This window comes from Colletotrichum gloeosporioides (genome assembly GCF_011800055.1).
Source record: "Colletotrichum gloeosporioides strain Lc1 chromosome Unknown consensus_49, whole genome shotgun sequence".
In the NCBI taxonomy this organism is placed as follows: domain Eukaryota; kingdom Fungi; phylum Ascomycota; class Sordariomycetes; order Glomerellales; family Glomerellaceae; genus Colletotrichum; species Colletotrichum gloeosporioides.
This window is the reverse complement of record NW_025544694.1, coordinates 80,366-96,649: the sequence shown is the minus strand read 5'-3', so window position 1 is coordinate 96,649 and position 16,284 is coordinate 80,366. Positions and strand designations below refer to the sequence as shown.

The 16,284-nt window shown below is 56.0% G+C and overlaps 4 protein-coding genes across 4 annotated transcripts; 2 read left to right on the top strand and 2 right to left on the bottom strand.

Moving 5' to 3' along the window:
* Positions 1-278: 278 nt before the first annotated feature.
* On the top strand, positions 279-2,404 carry GCG54_00012064 (NADH dehydrogenase (ubiquinone) complex I assembly factor 6; the record flags this gene model as incomplete). The annotated part of the gene is made up of 5 exons (XM_045411952.1): positions 279-406; positions 484-1,419; positions 1,859-1,904; positions 1,966-1,997; positions 2,113-2,404. The coding sequence occupies 5 exons, from the start codon at positions 279-281 to the stop codon at positions 2,402-2,404; spliced, it is 1,434 nt and encodes a 477-aa protein (XP_045263736.1).
* Positions 2,405-3,018: 614 nt separating this feature from the next.
* On the bottom strand, positions 3,019-3,971 carry GCG54_00012063 (Defective in cullin neddylation protein 1; the record flags this gene model as incomplete). Its single annotated transcript, XM_045411951.1, has 3 exons — positions 3,019-3,457; positions 3,561-3,735; positions 3,788-3,971. 3 exons carry the CDS (start codon positions 3,969-3,971, stop codon positions 3,019-3,021), a joined length of 798 nt encoding a protein of 265 aa, XP_045263735.1.
* Positions 3,972-7,028: 3,057 nt separating this feature from the next.
* Positions 7,029-9,859, top strand: GCG54_00012062 (S-M checkpoint control protein rad4; the record flags this gene model as incomplete). The annotated part of the gene is made up of 3 exons (XM_045411950.1): positions 7,029-7,133; positions 7,228-7,555; positions 7,605-9,859. The coding sequence occupies 3 exons, from the start codon at positions 7,029-7,031 to the stop codon at positions 9,857-9,859; spliced, it is 2,688 nt and encodes an 895-aa protein (XP_045263734.1).
* Positions 9,860-10,529: 670 nt separating this feature from the next.
* GCG54_00012061 (uncharacterized protein) lies at positions 10,530-12,559 on the bottom strand (the record flags this gene model as incomplete). Its single annotated transcript, XM_045411949.1, has 2 exons — positions 10,530-11,876; positions 11,972-12,559. The coding sequence occupies 2 exons, from the start codon at positions 12,557-12,559 to the stop codon at positions 10,530-10,532; spliced, it is 1,935 nt and encodes a 644-aa protein (XP_045263733.1).
* Positions 12,560-16,284: the final 3,725 nt, after the last annotated feature.

The window sequence follows — 16,284 nt, the reverse complement described above, 5'->3', positions numbered from 1 at the left end:
TGGAGACGCGAGGCGAATCAGTCAGCGCGACTGACCGCGTCGGGTCATCACGTGTTTGCGTGACACCTTATGTAAGCCACTTAAACATCCCTCTGCAAGACGTCATAATTGGGTTAACACGCCGTAAAAAAACAAAAAGTGGTTGACTCGGGCATTTTGCGCATCCCGTCGCCCCAGCTGCACCGCACTGTAAAGAAGACCCACTTGCCTTCAAGCTGCGATTTTCACATTGAAGAAGCAGCCCCGACATGGCGCATCACAACAGCACATTCTCCTGAATGAATCGACCACGCATCGTCGGCCATGGCCTGAGAAGGCTCGTACAGACCCCTCCGCGGGGAGCCAGGGGCATCATCACCGACGCAGACGTCGTCAAGGCGAGGCAGTATTGTCAGTCGCAGCTTCAGTAAGCGCAATCGCCTCTCTCCCATCAGCAGCGGGTAGCAACCTCGACAGTCATTGCTAACAACACCCTAGACACAGCCACCACGATGCCCATTTAGTCTATCGCCTCCTCTCTCCCCGGGCTCAGGATGCGTATCTCGCTCTGCGCGCCCTTAACCTCGAACTCGTCCGCCTCCCCGAAGTCGTCTCGAACCCGGTCATAGGCCAGCTGCGCATGCAGTTCTGGCGCGAGTCGATCGACAAGACCTTCGCCGGCACGCCGCCCGCCGAGCCGATCTGCGTCCTCCTCCACCAGGCCCTACAGGACCTCCGCGCGCGCTCCCGCAGCAGCACCGCGAGCTCGATCCGCTTCTGGGCGCAGAGAGTCATCAAGACGAGAGAGAAGCACATGGACAACCGCCCGTTCGCCACGCTGGCCGCGCTTGAGGAGTACGCCGAGAACACGTACTCGACGCTCATGTACGCCGTCCTCGCCGCGATGCCGCTGCGCTCGATGCAGGTCGACCACCTCGCGAGCCACATCGGCAAGGCGTGCGGGATCGTCGCGACGCTGAGGGGCATCCCCGTGCTCGCAGCGCCACAGCAGACGCAGGTGCACACGCCATCCGGGGCGGAGCCTTCGCGGCCGCGAGACCCGGTCCTGTTGCTGCCGCTGGATGTCATGTCGGAGGTGAACCTGCGCGAGGAGGACGTGTTCAGGTACGGACCCGAGGCGGAGGGGTTCCAGGATGCGGTATTCAAGGTCGCGACGAGGGCGAACGACCACCTTATCACGGCGCGCGAGATGCTGAAGAATCTGCGGGCGGGCCAGGATGCGGGGCACGACTTTGAGCACCAGGGCGAGGAGGAGCACGTGTACGAGGAAGAGCAGGAGGATGACGTGCAGCGGGATATTCGCCGCGGATTTGGCGTGCTGCTGGAGGCTATTCCTGCTCAGGAGTACCTCACGAACCTCGAGGCGAGCAACTTCGACCCATTCGCCGTCAAGGCGAGCTGGAAGCTGGCATGGCGCCTGTGGCGCGCCACGAGCAAGCAACAAATTTAGGCCAGCTATAGAGGCTTGTATTACCAACGAAGGAACTATGTAGGATATGCGTGTACGACTAGAACTGGCTGGCGCGACCTCATCGGGAAAAACAACCAACCTTGCTCCGTCAATGAGACCTCATCGGGAAAAACAACCAACCTTGCTCCGTCAATGAGACCCGAAATTTCAGTGACATTCAGACTTCGAATTGGTGATGACAACTGCTTCAGTTGGATTGGTTCAATCGACCGCGGGGACAGTGCGGATGATCCGTACCCATCACGCGCCACACAGTCGTGGCTAAAGCTTCTCCCCACACCGTCACAAGCCACATTTAGCCATCGGAAAATTCCACATCTGTGGCGCAGGGCCTCCGAAATAATTTGGCCATCGCGAAGCTCCATCCGCATCTCGACTCAACCGCAGTATCGTCAATGTCGACCACAAGATGTTGTACGAACTCGTAGGAATCGTAAGCCCTCCACTTCCCGACGCAATCCCTGCTGCAATCCAGTGACTAACACCTCCATCAGGTCCGTCCGGGCAACCTCGCCGAGGTGAAAGAGTATGCGACCAAACCCTCCCCTCCAAACCGCACCACCACCGCCGCCCCACGATCTTCTCCTTATTCTCCCACCTCAACCCATCCCTCAAACCATCCTAACATTTACCTACCATAGAATCGCCCTCACCGCCGGCCAAATCATCCTCCGCAACGGCGGCGTCATCCGTGGCATGGCCAACTGGGGCGTCTTCCAGCTCCCCCGCCCCGTCTCCAAGGCACAGATGAAGCACAAGTCGGGTCACTACTTCGTCATGCGCTACGACGCATCGTCCGCCACGCACTCCGACATGCGCAACACCATCAACCTCGATCCCCGCGTCATTCGTACCGCGCACGTCAAGCTCGGCGACGGCAAGCTCCAGACCGCCGCCCGCTTTGGTGATGTCAAGTGGGATGGACGCCATTAAAGGCGTGAAGACGAGAGGGACGAATTCATGGATGAGTGAGAGGACAAGGGTTTCTGAGCCGCGAGGAAGTCCAGAGACATGAAGTCTTAAAACCGGTGGAGGATGTATGATATTGAATATTCCCGAGCCAGCGCCGGGTGTTTGATGGCCTGTAAAGCCGGCCACAGCGCGGAGTGTATAACTACGTGGCACGAAAATACAAAAGAGAAGAAACGATCTCCAAGCATACATCAAAAGCGCAAGAGGGGCGATGTGTACTATACTAATCAGTCTGAAGTTCGTGAGTCATATCTGTGTACTGGCTAATGCTGGAATCCGATGCAGCCCGCTCCCAACGTGAGCAGCGTCCAACGCCCATGGACATATGATACTACTTCTGTATGGAGTATGAACTTTCGCCAAGTCAACCATGCCCCGCTGTTACGCGCGATGACAGACATCTATCCCTATCAGGAGCTTTCGGGGCTTCCATAACCTTCGACTGTGAAACCGTGGACTATGGCGTAGACTTTGGCGCGTTTGTAAGCCCTTGATGACCTCGTATTGTTCAGCTTGTCCTCCCGTACAAGCAGAGGTTGTTGGCAGTCAGGCGTCTTCCTCTTCTTCTCCGATTTCTAAGCGTCAACGTCCATAAGAGCGGAATCGGCCTTTCCAACCCCCTTTTCTCTGCACCAAGCCACGAAGTCGTCAATGACGCTCGGCCAGGCACCGTCCTCGTTCCAGAAGGACAAGGTCTCGTCCGACATGGTCTTGGTGGCGAACTCGAGAATCATGTTCCACATGTCGCGGTTGACAGAACGAGTCCACTTCTCATCAAGGAATGACGACCACAACTCGAGCCAGTCATGAGACTTGGTCTTCCATTGCCAGCCTGGTGGCGAGAACAAGACGCTCCAGTAGACCTTTGCTGTGTCGAGAGCTAGCGCCTTCTGGTTCTCCTCCTTGCTGGCGACAAAGGTGTAGCGGTAAACTCTTTTGAAGTAAGCGGGATCAGAGGCGAGTGTGCTGACCAGAGACTTGACGTGCGCGGCGTGAGCTTGACGCGTCGCGGACCTGAATACTTGTTAGTAAAGAGCTGCAGCGTGGCCAAAATTATCAATGACAAGAGTGACAATGTCAGGGTAGCAGCCATGAGATGTGCGCGGTATGAACATACCCGGTTGTCTTCCAGCCATCAATGTAGCCTTTTTTCGTAATCGCGCCAATAGATGGCGACTGAAGAAGCTCTGCGACCACAAGCATCTCGGCGTTCTCGAGGTCTACGCCAAGATTCTCAAGATAGGCCATGGTCGACTCAACACCCATCGTGTCCTTCTCATCTCTTGAATCATCTAGGTCATAAGTTAGCGAATGCAGCCCGAGAGCAGATCGTTTAACCCGTACCACGAAGCTTATCGAACATCTGACCCAAAGACGTGTCGAGTGCTGAGGTTGTGGGTGTGGTGGTGCCACTGGTGCCAGAGAAGTAGCTATAGACAGACCCGTTAGCATGTTCTTCTCGTTCAGACTTGGCGATGTTCAACAAACACGTCGGCAATGTGCACCATCTTGGAAGCGCCGACGACATGGGAATGAGACATAATTGGCAACTTTGCTCAGGAAGTTGAAGATAATTCAAGTACCCGGAGTTCTTCTCCTCACAAACAGGGCTGTTCTTGGACCCTTTTCGTTTTGAAGAAAACATGCTTTTGGAAGCGCGCTTCACACCGTCCCAGCCCATCTTCTCATTAACGCAGGATCGCGCGGCGTCGGTTGTTTGGCAGAACTCCGCAGCGAACTAGCCGGTGTAGCACGAGACGAGCCGCAGGGCGCTGAGTTATAAGGCTGAGGATACGGTATCACCGGAGAACCGTATAGAGTTTGTGTTATTGCAGACTTGCAGACGGCAGGTTCGGAAGGGCAGCGGGAGTGTCGACCGGGCCCCCCTTTCAACGAACTTTCGTGATCGCCGGTGATGGGTGGCAGCTGGTTGGCAGGCGGGCCAGTCCGTGAGTTGAAGCGCCGGTGTCAATTAAGACGGAAAGACAGGAGCTGGCTAGTCGAAACAAGTCCAAGTGGCGGCTGCCACGGCAGTTCGTCAACTTAAGGGCCATTCTAAGTGCAGATTGAATGTTTCAGGAACCATTGACAATCGGCGTCGATTCGGCCTTTCTCTTGATTGTGTGGACGGTATGTGACCCCGAAAAGGGACTGGGCTGCGACCTCCTGGGTGCAGGAGCATTGTCCAGCAAGCGCAGCGCAACGGCAGCGTTATCGAACCCGGAAAAAGCAGCGCTTCGGGGCAGTGAGTGGGCGGGAAAGCCGCATATTCCCCCACAATGGGCACCTCAGTCAGAACGTGGGCGAGCCGCCAACAAGGCAAGGTAGCGTGAGGTACAGCAAGGTGCGGTCCGTATCCATGCGCGGCGTGCTGCTCTGCAGGCCAAATTGCCCCGAGAAGGGCCGGTGCGCTCTTCAGTCCGATTGATGGATGCTTCGGAAACCACTTTAAAAGAGCGGTAAAAGACCACTGGCAGGCGACGTAACCGGGCAAAGACACCCAGGCACCGAAGCGAGAGACGAAACAGAGGGATACAAAAGCGACGTGCAAGACGAAAAGAAAAGCCATGTCGAACATGGAAGGGATGACTTACGCATCGACGGCCTCGTTGATCTTGTAGCCGGAATTCTTCAGGTACTGTTGGTGAGCAGCAGTCAGCATTTCATCCAGCACTAAAGAGTTGCATCGATTCGCCATAGTCGTCCGTCTGCCCCTCCCCCGCCAAGGAGAGTCGCCTCGGTGCCCATCCAAGCGCAGCGTCTAGATGGTGCAAGACAGCGCGACACAACGTTGCAAAGCACGGCAGCAACCGACGTTCCTCCGGTAGGTAGCAGACATGGCCTGCGTCTTGCAACGTCGGGTAGGACGATGAGGGGTTCTCCGGCATTGGGGGAGAAGCTGGGCTGTGCGAAGGAGTGACGAGAGCAAGACAAGACTCGGTTGGGATGTTTCTCGGTGGGAGATGAACGTACCCGTTGTGCGGTTCTGTCGCTGGCACCCGTCAACTGCACGAACTGGGTCGCCAAAGCCTTCTGGGTTGACGAGGGCGGCATTGTGGCTGCGGTGGTTCCACCAAGTCTGTCGTATCGATTCGGTCTCGATCCCGAGGGGCGGAGGAGAGGTTCTGGGGATATCGCGTGACGCAGCTGTTCTCTTTACCGACAAGAGGAGATTGCGACGATGTGGGTTGGTGACTCGGGCGATGGCGCAGTAGATGTAGACGACGTCGGCTTGGAGTAGCGATTGCCGCGAAAGACGGTGTCGGTTCCAGGCAGGTCAATGGTCGCGAACGACGTCGATCGTTGGTTGTCGCGGAATGTGGTGGTCGAAGGGAAGGCAGAGGAAGGAGCTAGAGCTGCGACTTTGGAGACTGACTGGGACGAAGCAAGGCTGAGATAGATATGGTGGGGTAAGAGCGGCCGACGGATTTGAGGCGGGGCAGCTCCTTCATCGGCAGGCAGCACAGGGTCACCTACACTTTTTTTTTCTTGCTTCGGGCAGCTGGAGTCTGGAGAGGTCAACCTGGAAGGCTTTGCCTCCCGAGTCTAGTAAGGCAGGTCCCGTCACAGCGGTTGGTCGCTAAGGCAGTGGAGAGCCACAGGGTGCTGCGAGCGGTCTCCAGCGGTGTCTGAAGCACAGAGGTGCCTGAAATCAGCCTGTCCCTGCCTCCCGCAACTCCCGTCAATGAAGGTTCCTAGGAACCCCGCCTTCCTAATCGGGCTCAAGTCTTTGGAGCTTCAACTCGACTTCCATGCCTAGTACTCGCTTTTCAACCCATCAATGTCCCCTCGAGTCTCTCCCTTTCTCTCTCCTCACCGCTTTCACCTAGCAGTCTCGGGTCATTCCTTCCCGCCCGTTTGCTTCATCTCATCCTTCTTCGTCCCTATGCACAGCCATGCACTGTCATGAAACTTGGCTTGCCTTGGACACGCAGGACTTGGAAGTTCAGACGGGTGTCTAATCGACCATGATTTTTTGTGCCTTAAGACCCATTTGAGCCTTCAAGGTGAGGTACCTGGGTAAAAAGAAATACTGATTGTTGCTCAATGTCTTTTTGGATTCCTTAAGATACAGCTTGACAAGTTTGTTCGTGTGGTATGTTTGACTTCTTCCCATATTCTTGGCATCTGTAAAGGCCTCGAGATAGCCATACAAGAACCACCGTGAAAACAGGATTATCGTCGTCTGCATCAAGATAGGAAAGATATGTGGGTGGTATCGTTGAGATGTGTGAGTTGCAGGACATCTCACATCAATGGAACCTACCTCGCCTACCTTAGGTAGATGTTAGATCACTGGTAGCCAAGATACAGCGCCTTCAGGCAGCTGCGGTGCACTGAGTGTGCTCCAGGTGCCCCACACTCCCCCAATGACGTCTACCAATAGCGCCTCCTTGCCAGACTTCCATCGCTGCACCGACGTTAATTGATTGGAGCTGGCAGCAGACGCGACTTTTTTCTTGACGCGCCGTTGCCCTTGCACAGCTTCACGCATGTCACTCACTCTCTGGCAATCCTCAGCCATATCCAACAGCAATACAAGCAGCTCCCTCGACATATCGCCTTCCAACGATATGCTGTAGAAATGGACTCTCCGTACAGTCGGGAGTCGAGCGAGCCCCCCTTCGACTCTGCGCATCCCTTCAATGGCGTCGTCGTCTGCTGCACCAGCATCCCTCCCGACCAGCGAGTAAGTCGTGATGCACATCGCATTTGCCCCTCAGCCACCCGCGAGACTTTCCACCTGCGAACTCTGTCCGGAGAATCTCTGACACCTGCTTCAGGCAGAAATAGCCAAAAAGACCGAAGAGCTCGGCGGAATCCACAAGTACGACCTCACCCCCGACGTAACCCATCTCGTTGTCGGCGACTACGACACCCCAAAGTACCGCCATGTCGCCAAGGAACGTTCCGATATCAAGGCCATGGATGCCACCTGGATCGATGCCGTAGGGAAGCTGTGGATGGCGGATGTCAATATTGATTTCCCGGCTGTCGAACGCGAACATCAACTCAAGCCTTTGGAGACATGCGGCGAGCTCCCCGATGCCAGTAATCCTGCCGAATCGAAGCGAGGGAGCCTGTTGCTGTGCATGACAGGCTTTGACGATCGTAGGTTCGCCCATATCCGCGGCGAGGCGCAGTTCTGACACCAGTGTAGCCGACGAACGTAACCGAATCATCGAGCGAATTCAAGCCAACGGTGGCACTTACACCGGCGACCTGACGAAACGAGTGTCGCATCTGATCGTACATAAGCCAGAGGGAAAGAAGTTCAAGGCTGCCCGTAACTGGGGTATCCGCACTGTTTCCCTCGCATGGCTCGACCAGACTGTAGAGCGTGGCTTGATTCTCGACGAGCAGTGCTTCGATCCGGCTCTGCCACCTGAGGAGCAGGGCCAAGGTGCTTGGAACAAGGTCAACCCGAAGCGGGTGTCTCTCGGCAAGCGGTCGAGATCCGGAGTCGTTGAGGGTGGTCAGAGGAAATTGCGCAAGACGGCGAGTATGAAGCTTAGTAGCCAGCGCGAGTCGCTTTGGGGCGACATCCTCGGCAGCAAACCCACCGGAGAGTCCTCTGCACCCGACAGAAGCGAGAGAATCGAGGTTCAAGACTCGGGTGTTCACGACGCCATGGTGCAGCCAGCTCCTGATGCGGGCATCTTCTCGATGTGCTACTTCTTCATGACTGGTTTCGAACCGTGGAAGACAAAGATCCTAGCCGAGACGATAGGTTCCCTCGGCGGAAAGACCTATAACTTATTCGAGGAGATGGTTACAGATTCCAGGGTCAGACCACGCCATAGATTCCTGATTGTCCCGCAGGAATCTCAGCCCTCGACACATTATCAGGTCCCTTCAGCACACGTCGACAAGATCCAGATAGTAACGGAGTTCTTCATCGAGCGGTGTTTGCACAACAAGGAGCTTTGCGACCCAGATGGTCATGTTCTGGGCCGTCCGTTTCCCATGTTTCCTATCTCCGGCTTCGAGGACCTGTCTATCTGCACGGCAGGCTTCACCGGCATCGATCTTCTTCACGTAGAAAAGGCCATCAAACAGATTGGCGCCAAGTATGCAGCCAGACTCAACGACACTACTTCTGTGCTGGTCTGCAAGTCCATCACGGAAACGCGCAAAGAGAAGTTGAAATTCGCCTTTGAAAACGACATACCTATTGTCGGCTCAGACTGGCTTTGGGAATGCATAACGACGGGCTTCAATGCTCCCGTAAGGACATTCATGTTCTCAGAAATCAAGCAAAACCCCAACCTGGAACCCCGGCCGAAACCCAAGGAACAGCCCAAGGAAACTAAACAGCCGATCCAGAGAACACGGTCCGAACCTATCCCTCACATGCCGAAGAAGCCTGTATCACGGCACACGTCGGCTGTGGGAATTGACCAAACCGCCTTCCAAGATGACCGTCCAAAACCTGCGGCCCCAAGGCAGAGTATTACGAAGGCGGATTCAGCTGCGTCTTTCCAGTTCCAGACGGCCAAGACGCATCAGATGGATAGTTTCGGTGGCGGGACTGTCAATGAATCTTCTAGCATGCGCAACAGAATTTCTACAGTGGCGGCAAGACCGGCCATGACGAGGACGACGAGCGTCGCCGACAGCATGGACCCGACACCTATATCGAGATTGGATGCGCAGGAAGCCGCCGAAGATTTGCCTGAGGCGGATCCCTACCACACATCGGACAAGGGTGCACTGGATGCCCAAATGAGCGAGGCCCAGGAAAGTTTCAAGAAGGATCAGCGCAGGAAGAACGATGGAGATCAAGAAATCGTTGACGAAGATGGGAGAGACGCCGATACCCCGCTGGGAGCACGACAGCGTAAGGCTAACGAGGAGGAGGAACGTGAGCGCCATCTTGATGAGAAACAGGACGACCAAGTTATGATGTCTGCGGAAGGGGACATTGAAAGCCAGCTAGAGCTCAAACGTGGTGAAATACCAAAGGTGGATCTGGAAGCCCAGCTCAAGGCAGAGCGTGATGCGCAGAAGAGGGCAGAAAAGGAGGACCTCTCCAGCAAGATTCTCGGTGTCATTGAGAAGAGTGCGGAAACCCCCAGTAACGAGGAGCCACCGCAGACGCGGCGTCGCAAAGCTCGCATCTTTGGCCGCGCTATCAGCAACGCCTCAGTAGCCTCCAGCGGCAGCGCCGAGTCGCGGATTGATGCCCTCGGCCGGCCCACAGAGGAGCAGCCCCAGGAGGAGCCGGAGCCGCCGTCGACGCAGATCCAGTACGAGGACCCCGGCGCCCAGCACCACCGCGCAAAGATCAGGAGCAAGATGCTTGGGGAGGAGGTCAAGCCCGCTACCAGTCAGAGTAAGATCAAGATTGGCGGGTTCGAGTTCGACGGGGATCCGCCGAAGATGCCTCGTCGGCAGACCAGGAGCAACGCTTGAGCTGGTATATAGCACAGGATTTGGTGTTTTTTGATACGGAGTGATTCGCGGGTTCTTGGGAGTCATTGCATGGCCAACTCGTTATAGCATTGCATAGCAGATACGACACAGGCATAACAAATACATGAAGGACATGGGTAATGACGCCAACGGTTCAGATAAATGAGAGGGAGAAGAGTGGTAATAGCATGATAAAAAAGCCATCATCAATCTGGGTATCATTGATTGCGTTTATATATACTTCTACATCCAGGGGCAGGCGCCTCATCCACTTTGCCGCCCCCGAGAGATGGTATCATCATCATCCTTGCTTCGTCCGAACACATTCTCCAATCCTTACAAGTGGTGGATACAAAGGAAACTGTGCGCGTCTTGCCGACGAGTTTGTAACTTTTTGGTCTTTTCTCTTCTCTCGCTCTCTCAAGTGTCCTGTATTCCGATCTGTATTGGTATATTGGGGGCGCAGCCCTTGGGAAAATTCAAAACAGTATAAAACGCAAAGTGATATCCCAAATGATCAAAAACGAAAACTGTGCTTTGCGTAGATGTACTGATAACAAGCAAAGGTGTTTGAAAACAGGCAGTACAAATGGTACAGATCTGGTGACATTTACAAACATCGTACAAGACTTCAGAGAAAGATCGGAATGTCAGGGCGTGGAAAGTTCATCTACAAGACGGACGCTGCCTCTGTGAGCACGCTCAACAGACTCGCCGCGGCACCGCCGATGCCCACGGCGCCGAGCGTCTCGCCCCAAGCCTTCTTCTTGTCCCGCCTCTCGCGCTCCGCCGTGCGGTCGCGGTGGTGGCGGCGCGGGTAGTGGTCCCTGTCGCGGTCCCTGTGTTCGCGGTGCTCCCGGTGCTCACGATGATCGCGGTCTCTGTAGTCACGCTCGCGATCGCGGTTTCGCTCGCGGTCGCCGCGGTCCCTGTCGTGGCCACCGTCGCGGTGATCCCTCCTGGACGACCGATGCCGACTCTTGTCTCTTTCCTCGCGGTACGAGCGGGGAGGGGTGGGCTCCAGCTCGTGCGGCTCCGGGTCGAAACGCACGTGGTTCTCGTTCTTGTTCTTTAGGATTGGTTTCGGCTGAACGGTGGCGGAGGGAGATGTGCCCTTCTCCTTGTCATTGGGGGGTGGGACGATATAGTAGGCTTGCTTGGATTCCTTCTTGTGGTCATAGCCGCTGTCGGAAGAGGTAGCGTCGGAGGAGTCCCAGAGAATGTCGTCGGAAGAGGAGGTGAAGCCACGGGAGTCGGCTCGTCTGCGGGAGCGGGGGGTGGGAGGTGAGTTATTGCTATTATTGGGCGGTGGGGGCCGTCTACCCCGGGAGCGGGCCGCGCGGGCCTCGGCCGAAAGACGGGCGAAGTTGGTGATTTCCTCGCGAGTCAGGACGCCGAGAACCGCGACATAGTCTGGGCGGGCTTCGTAGCGAACGCCGGCCCGCTCGAGGACTTCTGGGGAGACGAGGGCACGGCGGATACGGGTCCATTGTGCCTCAAGAGGGATATCCTTGCCGCGGGCGTCCGGAGCGAGACGTGAGGCCGATGTGCGTGGTGAGGCGCCAAAGGGCAGTCCGCCGCGGGGCATTGGTGGTACGAAGCGTGGTGAGACGCCGAGGTTGCTGGCGACCTCTGGAGGGAGGTAGCGAGTTGAAGGGGAAGCGTCGGACGGTGAGATGGAGTAGTTTTGGAGGGGTGCGGTGGCGATGCGGAGGTTTTCCACGCCTGTGTTGAGGTTGTCGAGGGCCATCAGATCCCGGGTCGAGATGAGGGCGAGGGAATCGTTGTGGTCGTCCATGTCGTCTTCACGGTCGTAGGTCGAGAGCGAGCTGTATTGAGCCGGCAAATTAGCGACGGAAGTGCGCGGGTCGACGGCGGGAACGGCTTTGCGGCGGTCGTTGTAGGAGCCGTAGGTCTCGCCGCGTTCTTGGGCGAGGAGACCGCGGACGGAGGGAGGAGCCGTGGCATCGTTACCGGTGGACTCTTCGAGCTCACGAATATATGCGCGGAGGACCTCCTGTGTGAGTTGTCAGTTTCCATATATCGTGAAATTCTATAGGACGGAATTTGTGGAGTTGTGTTATCCATTGGACATGTGTGCTGTGTGCGTACCTTGTTTTTCCGCAGGACTTCCTTGGAAAATCCTTCCCTTTCTAATTCTGTACGAAACTGTTGCCAAAGATCTTCGTCGTCGTCGCCAACGCCGCTGTGTCTGCGGGCAAAGAGGCGGGCGGCGATCGCGTCGACCTTGTCTTTGATGTTGTCGAGGTTGCCGCCCTGCTCGTTGACTATGCGCTGTGCTTTTGTGGGGTTCTGCAGCTGAATGGTGTCGAGAAACATGTCGATACTCGTCTTCTGGTTCGCGAGCTTTGTGCGGATCATGTCAATCATGTCGCGCTCGCGCTCCTCGAGACGGTCCACGTCGCCGTACTTCTTGAGGATAGTCTCGAGTTGCTTGAGGTTGAAGTCGCAATCCTCAACGAGCGGCGCCAGCTGGCGAATGTAGACAGCCGCATCGTGGGAGCTGAGGAGAGAATCCGGGTCTTCGGCCTCGACCTTGAGGTGTTTTAAGACGGTGTGTAGGCGGCGGACGGCGATTGCAATGTCTGCGAACTCTGGGCCGGCGGACTTGGCGCGGCGGAAGAGGTCGCGGGCGAAGTTGTCCAGGGCGCCGAGGTTGGGAAAGTTGCCGTTGCTCATGGCGGCGGGTGAGATGTGGTTGTGGTCAGTGCCGGCGGTGGTTCTGCTCTGACGAGCGTGTTGGAGTTGTAATGTTGTCTGTCTCTGGTGGTGAGGTCGTACGTGAGAGTGAGTGGTGAGAATGTAGGGTAGGTGTAGATGGGAGACGGGTGGGATCTTCTACTAAAGCTGCAGAGTCGCAAGCCAGCGGGAGATGTGTTGAGACGCTGCGAGGGCGGACCGACGGGTATACGCAATATGGGGTGCGGGTTAAGACCAGGGACAGTGATGGATGCAGGTCAGGAACCGCAATCAAGATGTGGCATCAGAGGAGAGGCCTGGAGTGTTGTCTTGAGTGAGGTGTGATGCCAGGGGTGGAGGGAACGTGGGTGACGGAAGCGCGCGGGTTGAAAAAGGAAAGGCTGGATGTTGGTTGTGCAGGGGATGGATGGAGTAGAAATGAGAGGATATGAAAGGTGGGTGAGCAGAGAGGAGGGAGGATAAGAGAGGAAGAAGGGCGAGGAGTGATTTGTGATGTGCTGCTACGTGAGGTCCGAGAATAACATCCAGGATTCGGAAGATGTCCAGGGCGTCAAAGTGTCGACTGGAGGAGGTAGACAAGTGTACAGCGACTCGACTCGGTGAAGGCACGTATGGCAAGCAAGGTCAGGTCCGGTAATGTAGAGAATAAGGCAAAAGGTAGTAAATCACAAACCACCAAGTCCCGTTGGTGTGGTATGTAATAGCATGGGAATAGTATGGCAGCCGAGTCGAGTCGAGTCGACAGGCGAAGGGGGGACATGGAGGGACAGGACCAGGCCCCAAGGCAGGCCGGACCACGGGGACAGATGGTGATATTGTCATCGACGGACGGCCAGGTCCCAGATGTCAAGCGGATGTCAAGCTCCTTCCCCCCAAGTCTGCTGCAAGTCCTCACTTGGGGACGAGTGACATGGGGTCATGGGCTGGGCCAGACGTGGTCAGCTTGTACCTCGTCTGGCGTACTCTACAATGCGCGAGTACAGAAAGATACGTCTCGTTGGAGCACGGCAGCAAAATCATGTGGACGTATCCGTAAGGTAGAGCGCAGGCGACTTCCACTTGGGCCCCGCGACCTCTGTGTTCACAGTGTTTTCCTGTTTGAACTGTCCATGTAGACGTAGACGACGTAGACGTAGACGTAGACGGTTCAAGCGCTCTTGAATCCTCTGTCTCTGAAAGGGGACGTTTTGTCGAGAATCCGTTCCGTTTGGTGGTGGGATCTGCGAACGAGTCCTCCAATCCGTTTCTCCCATTACAAACAATGGTGTGGTGCGAGAGGCTTAAGCTCTCTCCCTCTGATGCCGCAGCCCAGGCAGAGGTACTTTGCAGAGGGCTGGCTGATGACTGCTTGCTGGGCTGAGCAGTGATGTACCGCGTCGCGTTGCAATAGGCGAGGCGATGTGGGAAGGACGAAGAAAAAAAGGTGGGATGAAAGACGGAGGTTGCTGCCGGTGACGTATAGCTGCCAGATCCATGAAATCATACTGTCCGGGGGTCACACAGAAAGACGAGACAAGGGGGGAAGGGGCCACCTCAGTGACTGCACCTGCCCAGCATGCCCAGGACAGGTGCAGGTGCAGCAGGCGCACGCAGTACCTTACCCTGAGGCAGGTGGGATCGGCACCGTTTCCTGCCCACCTGAGCCTAGCGCCCCGGCGGACCAAAAGACCCTGAGCTGCGACTTTCCCGTACTATGTAGGCCGTCGGTGGTTCCTCAGCTGTTTCCCATCCACTGGGCTGCACGGCTGTCAGTCTCCATGTCAAGGATTCATTCATCCACTGTTTGACCGTGTGTCGCTCTGTTGCTCGCTGGCGGCTGTCGCCGTGATCATTCACGTCAATGAAGATGACACTCGGGGGTCACAACGGTACTCGCTCGCAGGCTGGAAATAGCACCTCGGCAGCTCAGCTGGGAGAATGTTTAATTGTCCATAAACAAGGCACCATAAACACCCACCCTGAAATAGCCACCGTCTGTTTGAGAGAGATGTTGTTTCTCCATAAGGCTGTATGCCGTGATAGCAGATTATCCGTACCGAGGACAGGTGCCTATCCAACGTCAATCACCACCGTCATGCTAAGCGACCAGGGCCCAGTGCGGAATAGAGAGGCACAGAGAGGCACACCATGACCACCACCCCGGAGCTCTCCAACAAGCTCACTTGTGCGGTCCGGGGTTCGATTTCTTGCATCGTCATTCCTCTGGGGTGCCTGCTCTGCGACCCCGGCCCGCTGGGACAACCCTGCTTCCACCCTGCGCCACCGGCCTGGTAACTCGACCTGGGAGTCAGAGGGTGACGCTCTCCCTCTGCTCTGCGCCCTTCTCCCCTCTCCCCTGCAAAGCCTCAATGGAGAATGGGAGCACCAGCAAACCAAAGGCCAAGAACGCCCTGGGACTCCGCGAGGCGCTCGCGTGAGTGGGTGAGCGAGTGTCAAGGCAGAATGCAGCGAAACGCCCGACACGGACCTGGACTGATCTGAGAGAAAGAAAGACGCAAACCCTGGCCTTGGTTTGATGGTCCTTGAGGCCCCCTCTGCGCCGCTACTGTACAACACGAACGGCAACCCGCAGCAAACGTTCCATGACTGGCTGGGAGAGGTCCTCCGGCGGTCCCCGAGATCGTGTTGGAGCACAAGACCAACCCAAAAACTAGCTATTTCAATTTTTTAAAGAAATTTTCTCTTCTTTTCGCCTTCTCGTTCACGTACAGAAAAGGGGCTCCAGTCGAGGTGGGGATTCTGCAAGATGCCATGCCATACGGAACCCGCGAACACGCAGAATACGGGGGGCAAAAGGCAAAGCAAAATCGGTCATGCAGCAGTAGCTACAGTAGTAGTGCAGTGCAGTGCCATGGTTCGTCTTGGCCTGCGCGAAGATGCCATTCGCCATTGACACGAAGGGAAACGACGCTAGAGGGGGCAGGACGGGCCTTCTAGAACATCGTCTTCCATTCCCGTGTTCAGGGTCCACTACGCTTTCTTACTATCAGCCTCTGAGAGGCATCTTCGAGAACGAGAAGAAACGGAAAGAGAGTTGACACTGTCAAGGCATTCCGTTCCGTTTCGAAAATGGCTTCTAGGCTGCATTGCGGAAACAGCACCAGACGCGGTCGTTGCGAGTCTGCTTACGAATCGAATCGTTCCTTGGTGGTGGAATACATACGCAGTCACTTTTGATGCCTCAACGCATGGAACAGAGCGGCGGACATTGCACGAGATATCTCCCCTATTCCCGTGTAAATGCCTCTTCCCGACAAACTCTCGAGGTTTTGTGACTCTTCCGCCCTCATTTTTTTGGGTTTCCTATTCCTGCCGAACTTCACTTTCGTCTCGTCTTACGGATATGATGAGATGTCGCATAGCTGGGCTTTGCGCTGTTCGGTTTCTGACCAGGCACATGCCTGCACACTGCCGTGAACACTCCTAGGGGTTGTACAGCAGGAAAGTTTGCCTTACTTCGACGTCTCTCTCTCCGTTTTGGATATGAGCAACATCACCTGTTTTTTGCAATGTTTGTACAATGTTTTGCCTCCTCGGGAAGCGTCTCCAGGCTCTCTTGCAGTCGGTAGCGTCGCAGCAAGCTGCCCGACCAAGCCTCATCAGCCCGAAAGCGGGGGATGAACAAGAGATGCTATCCGCAGCATGCAAGTGCAAGCAATAGCTTCAAAGCTCAGATGTTGGAATATGTCAGGCGTGGTCGGCGG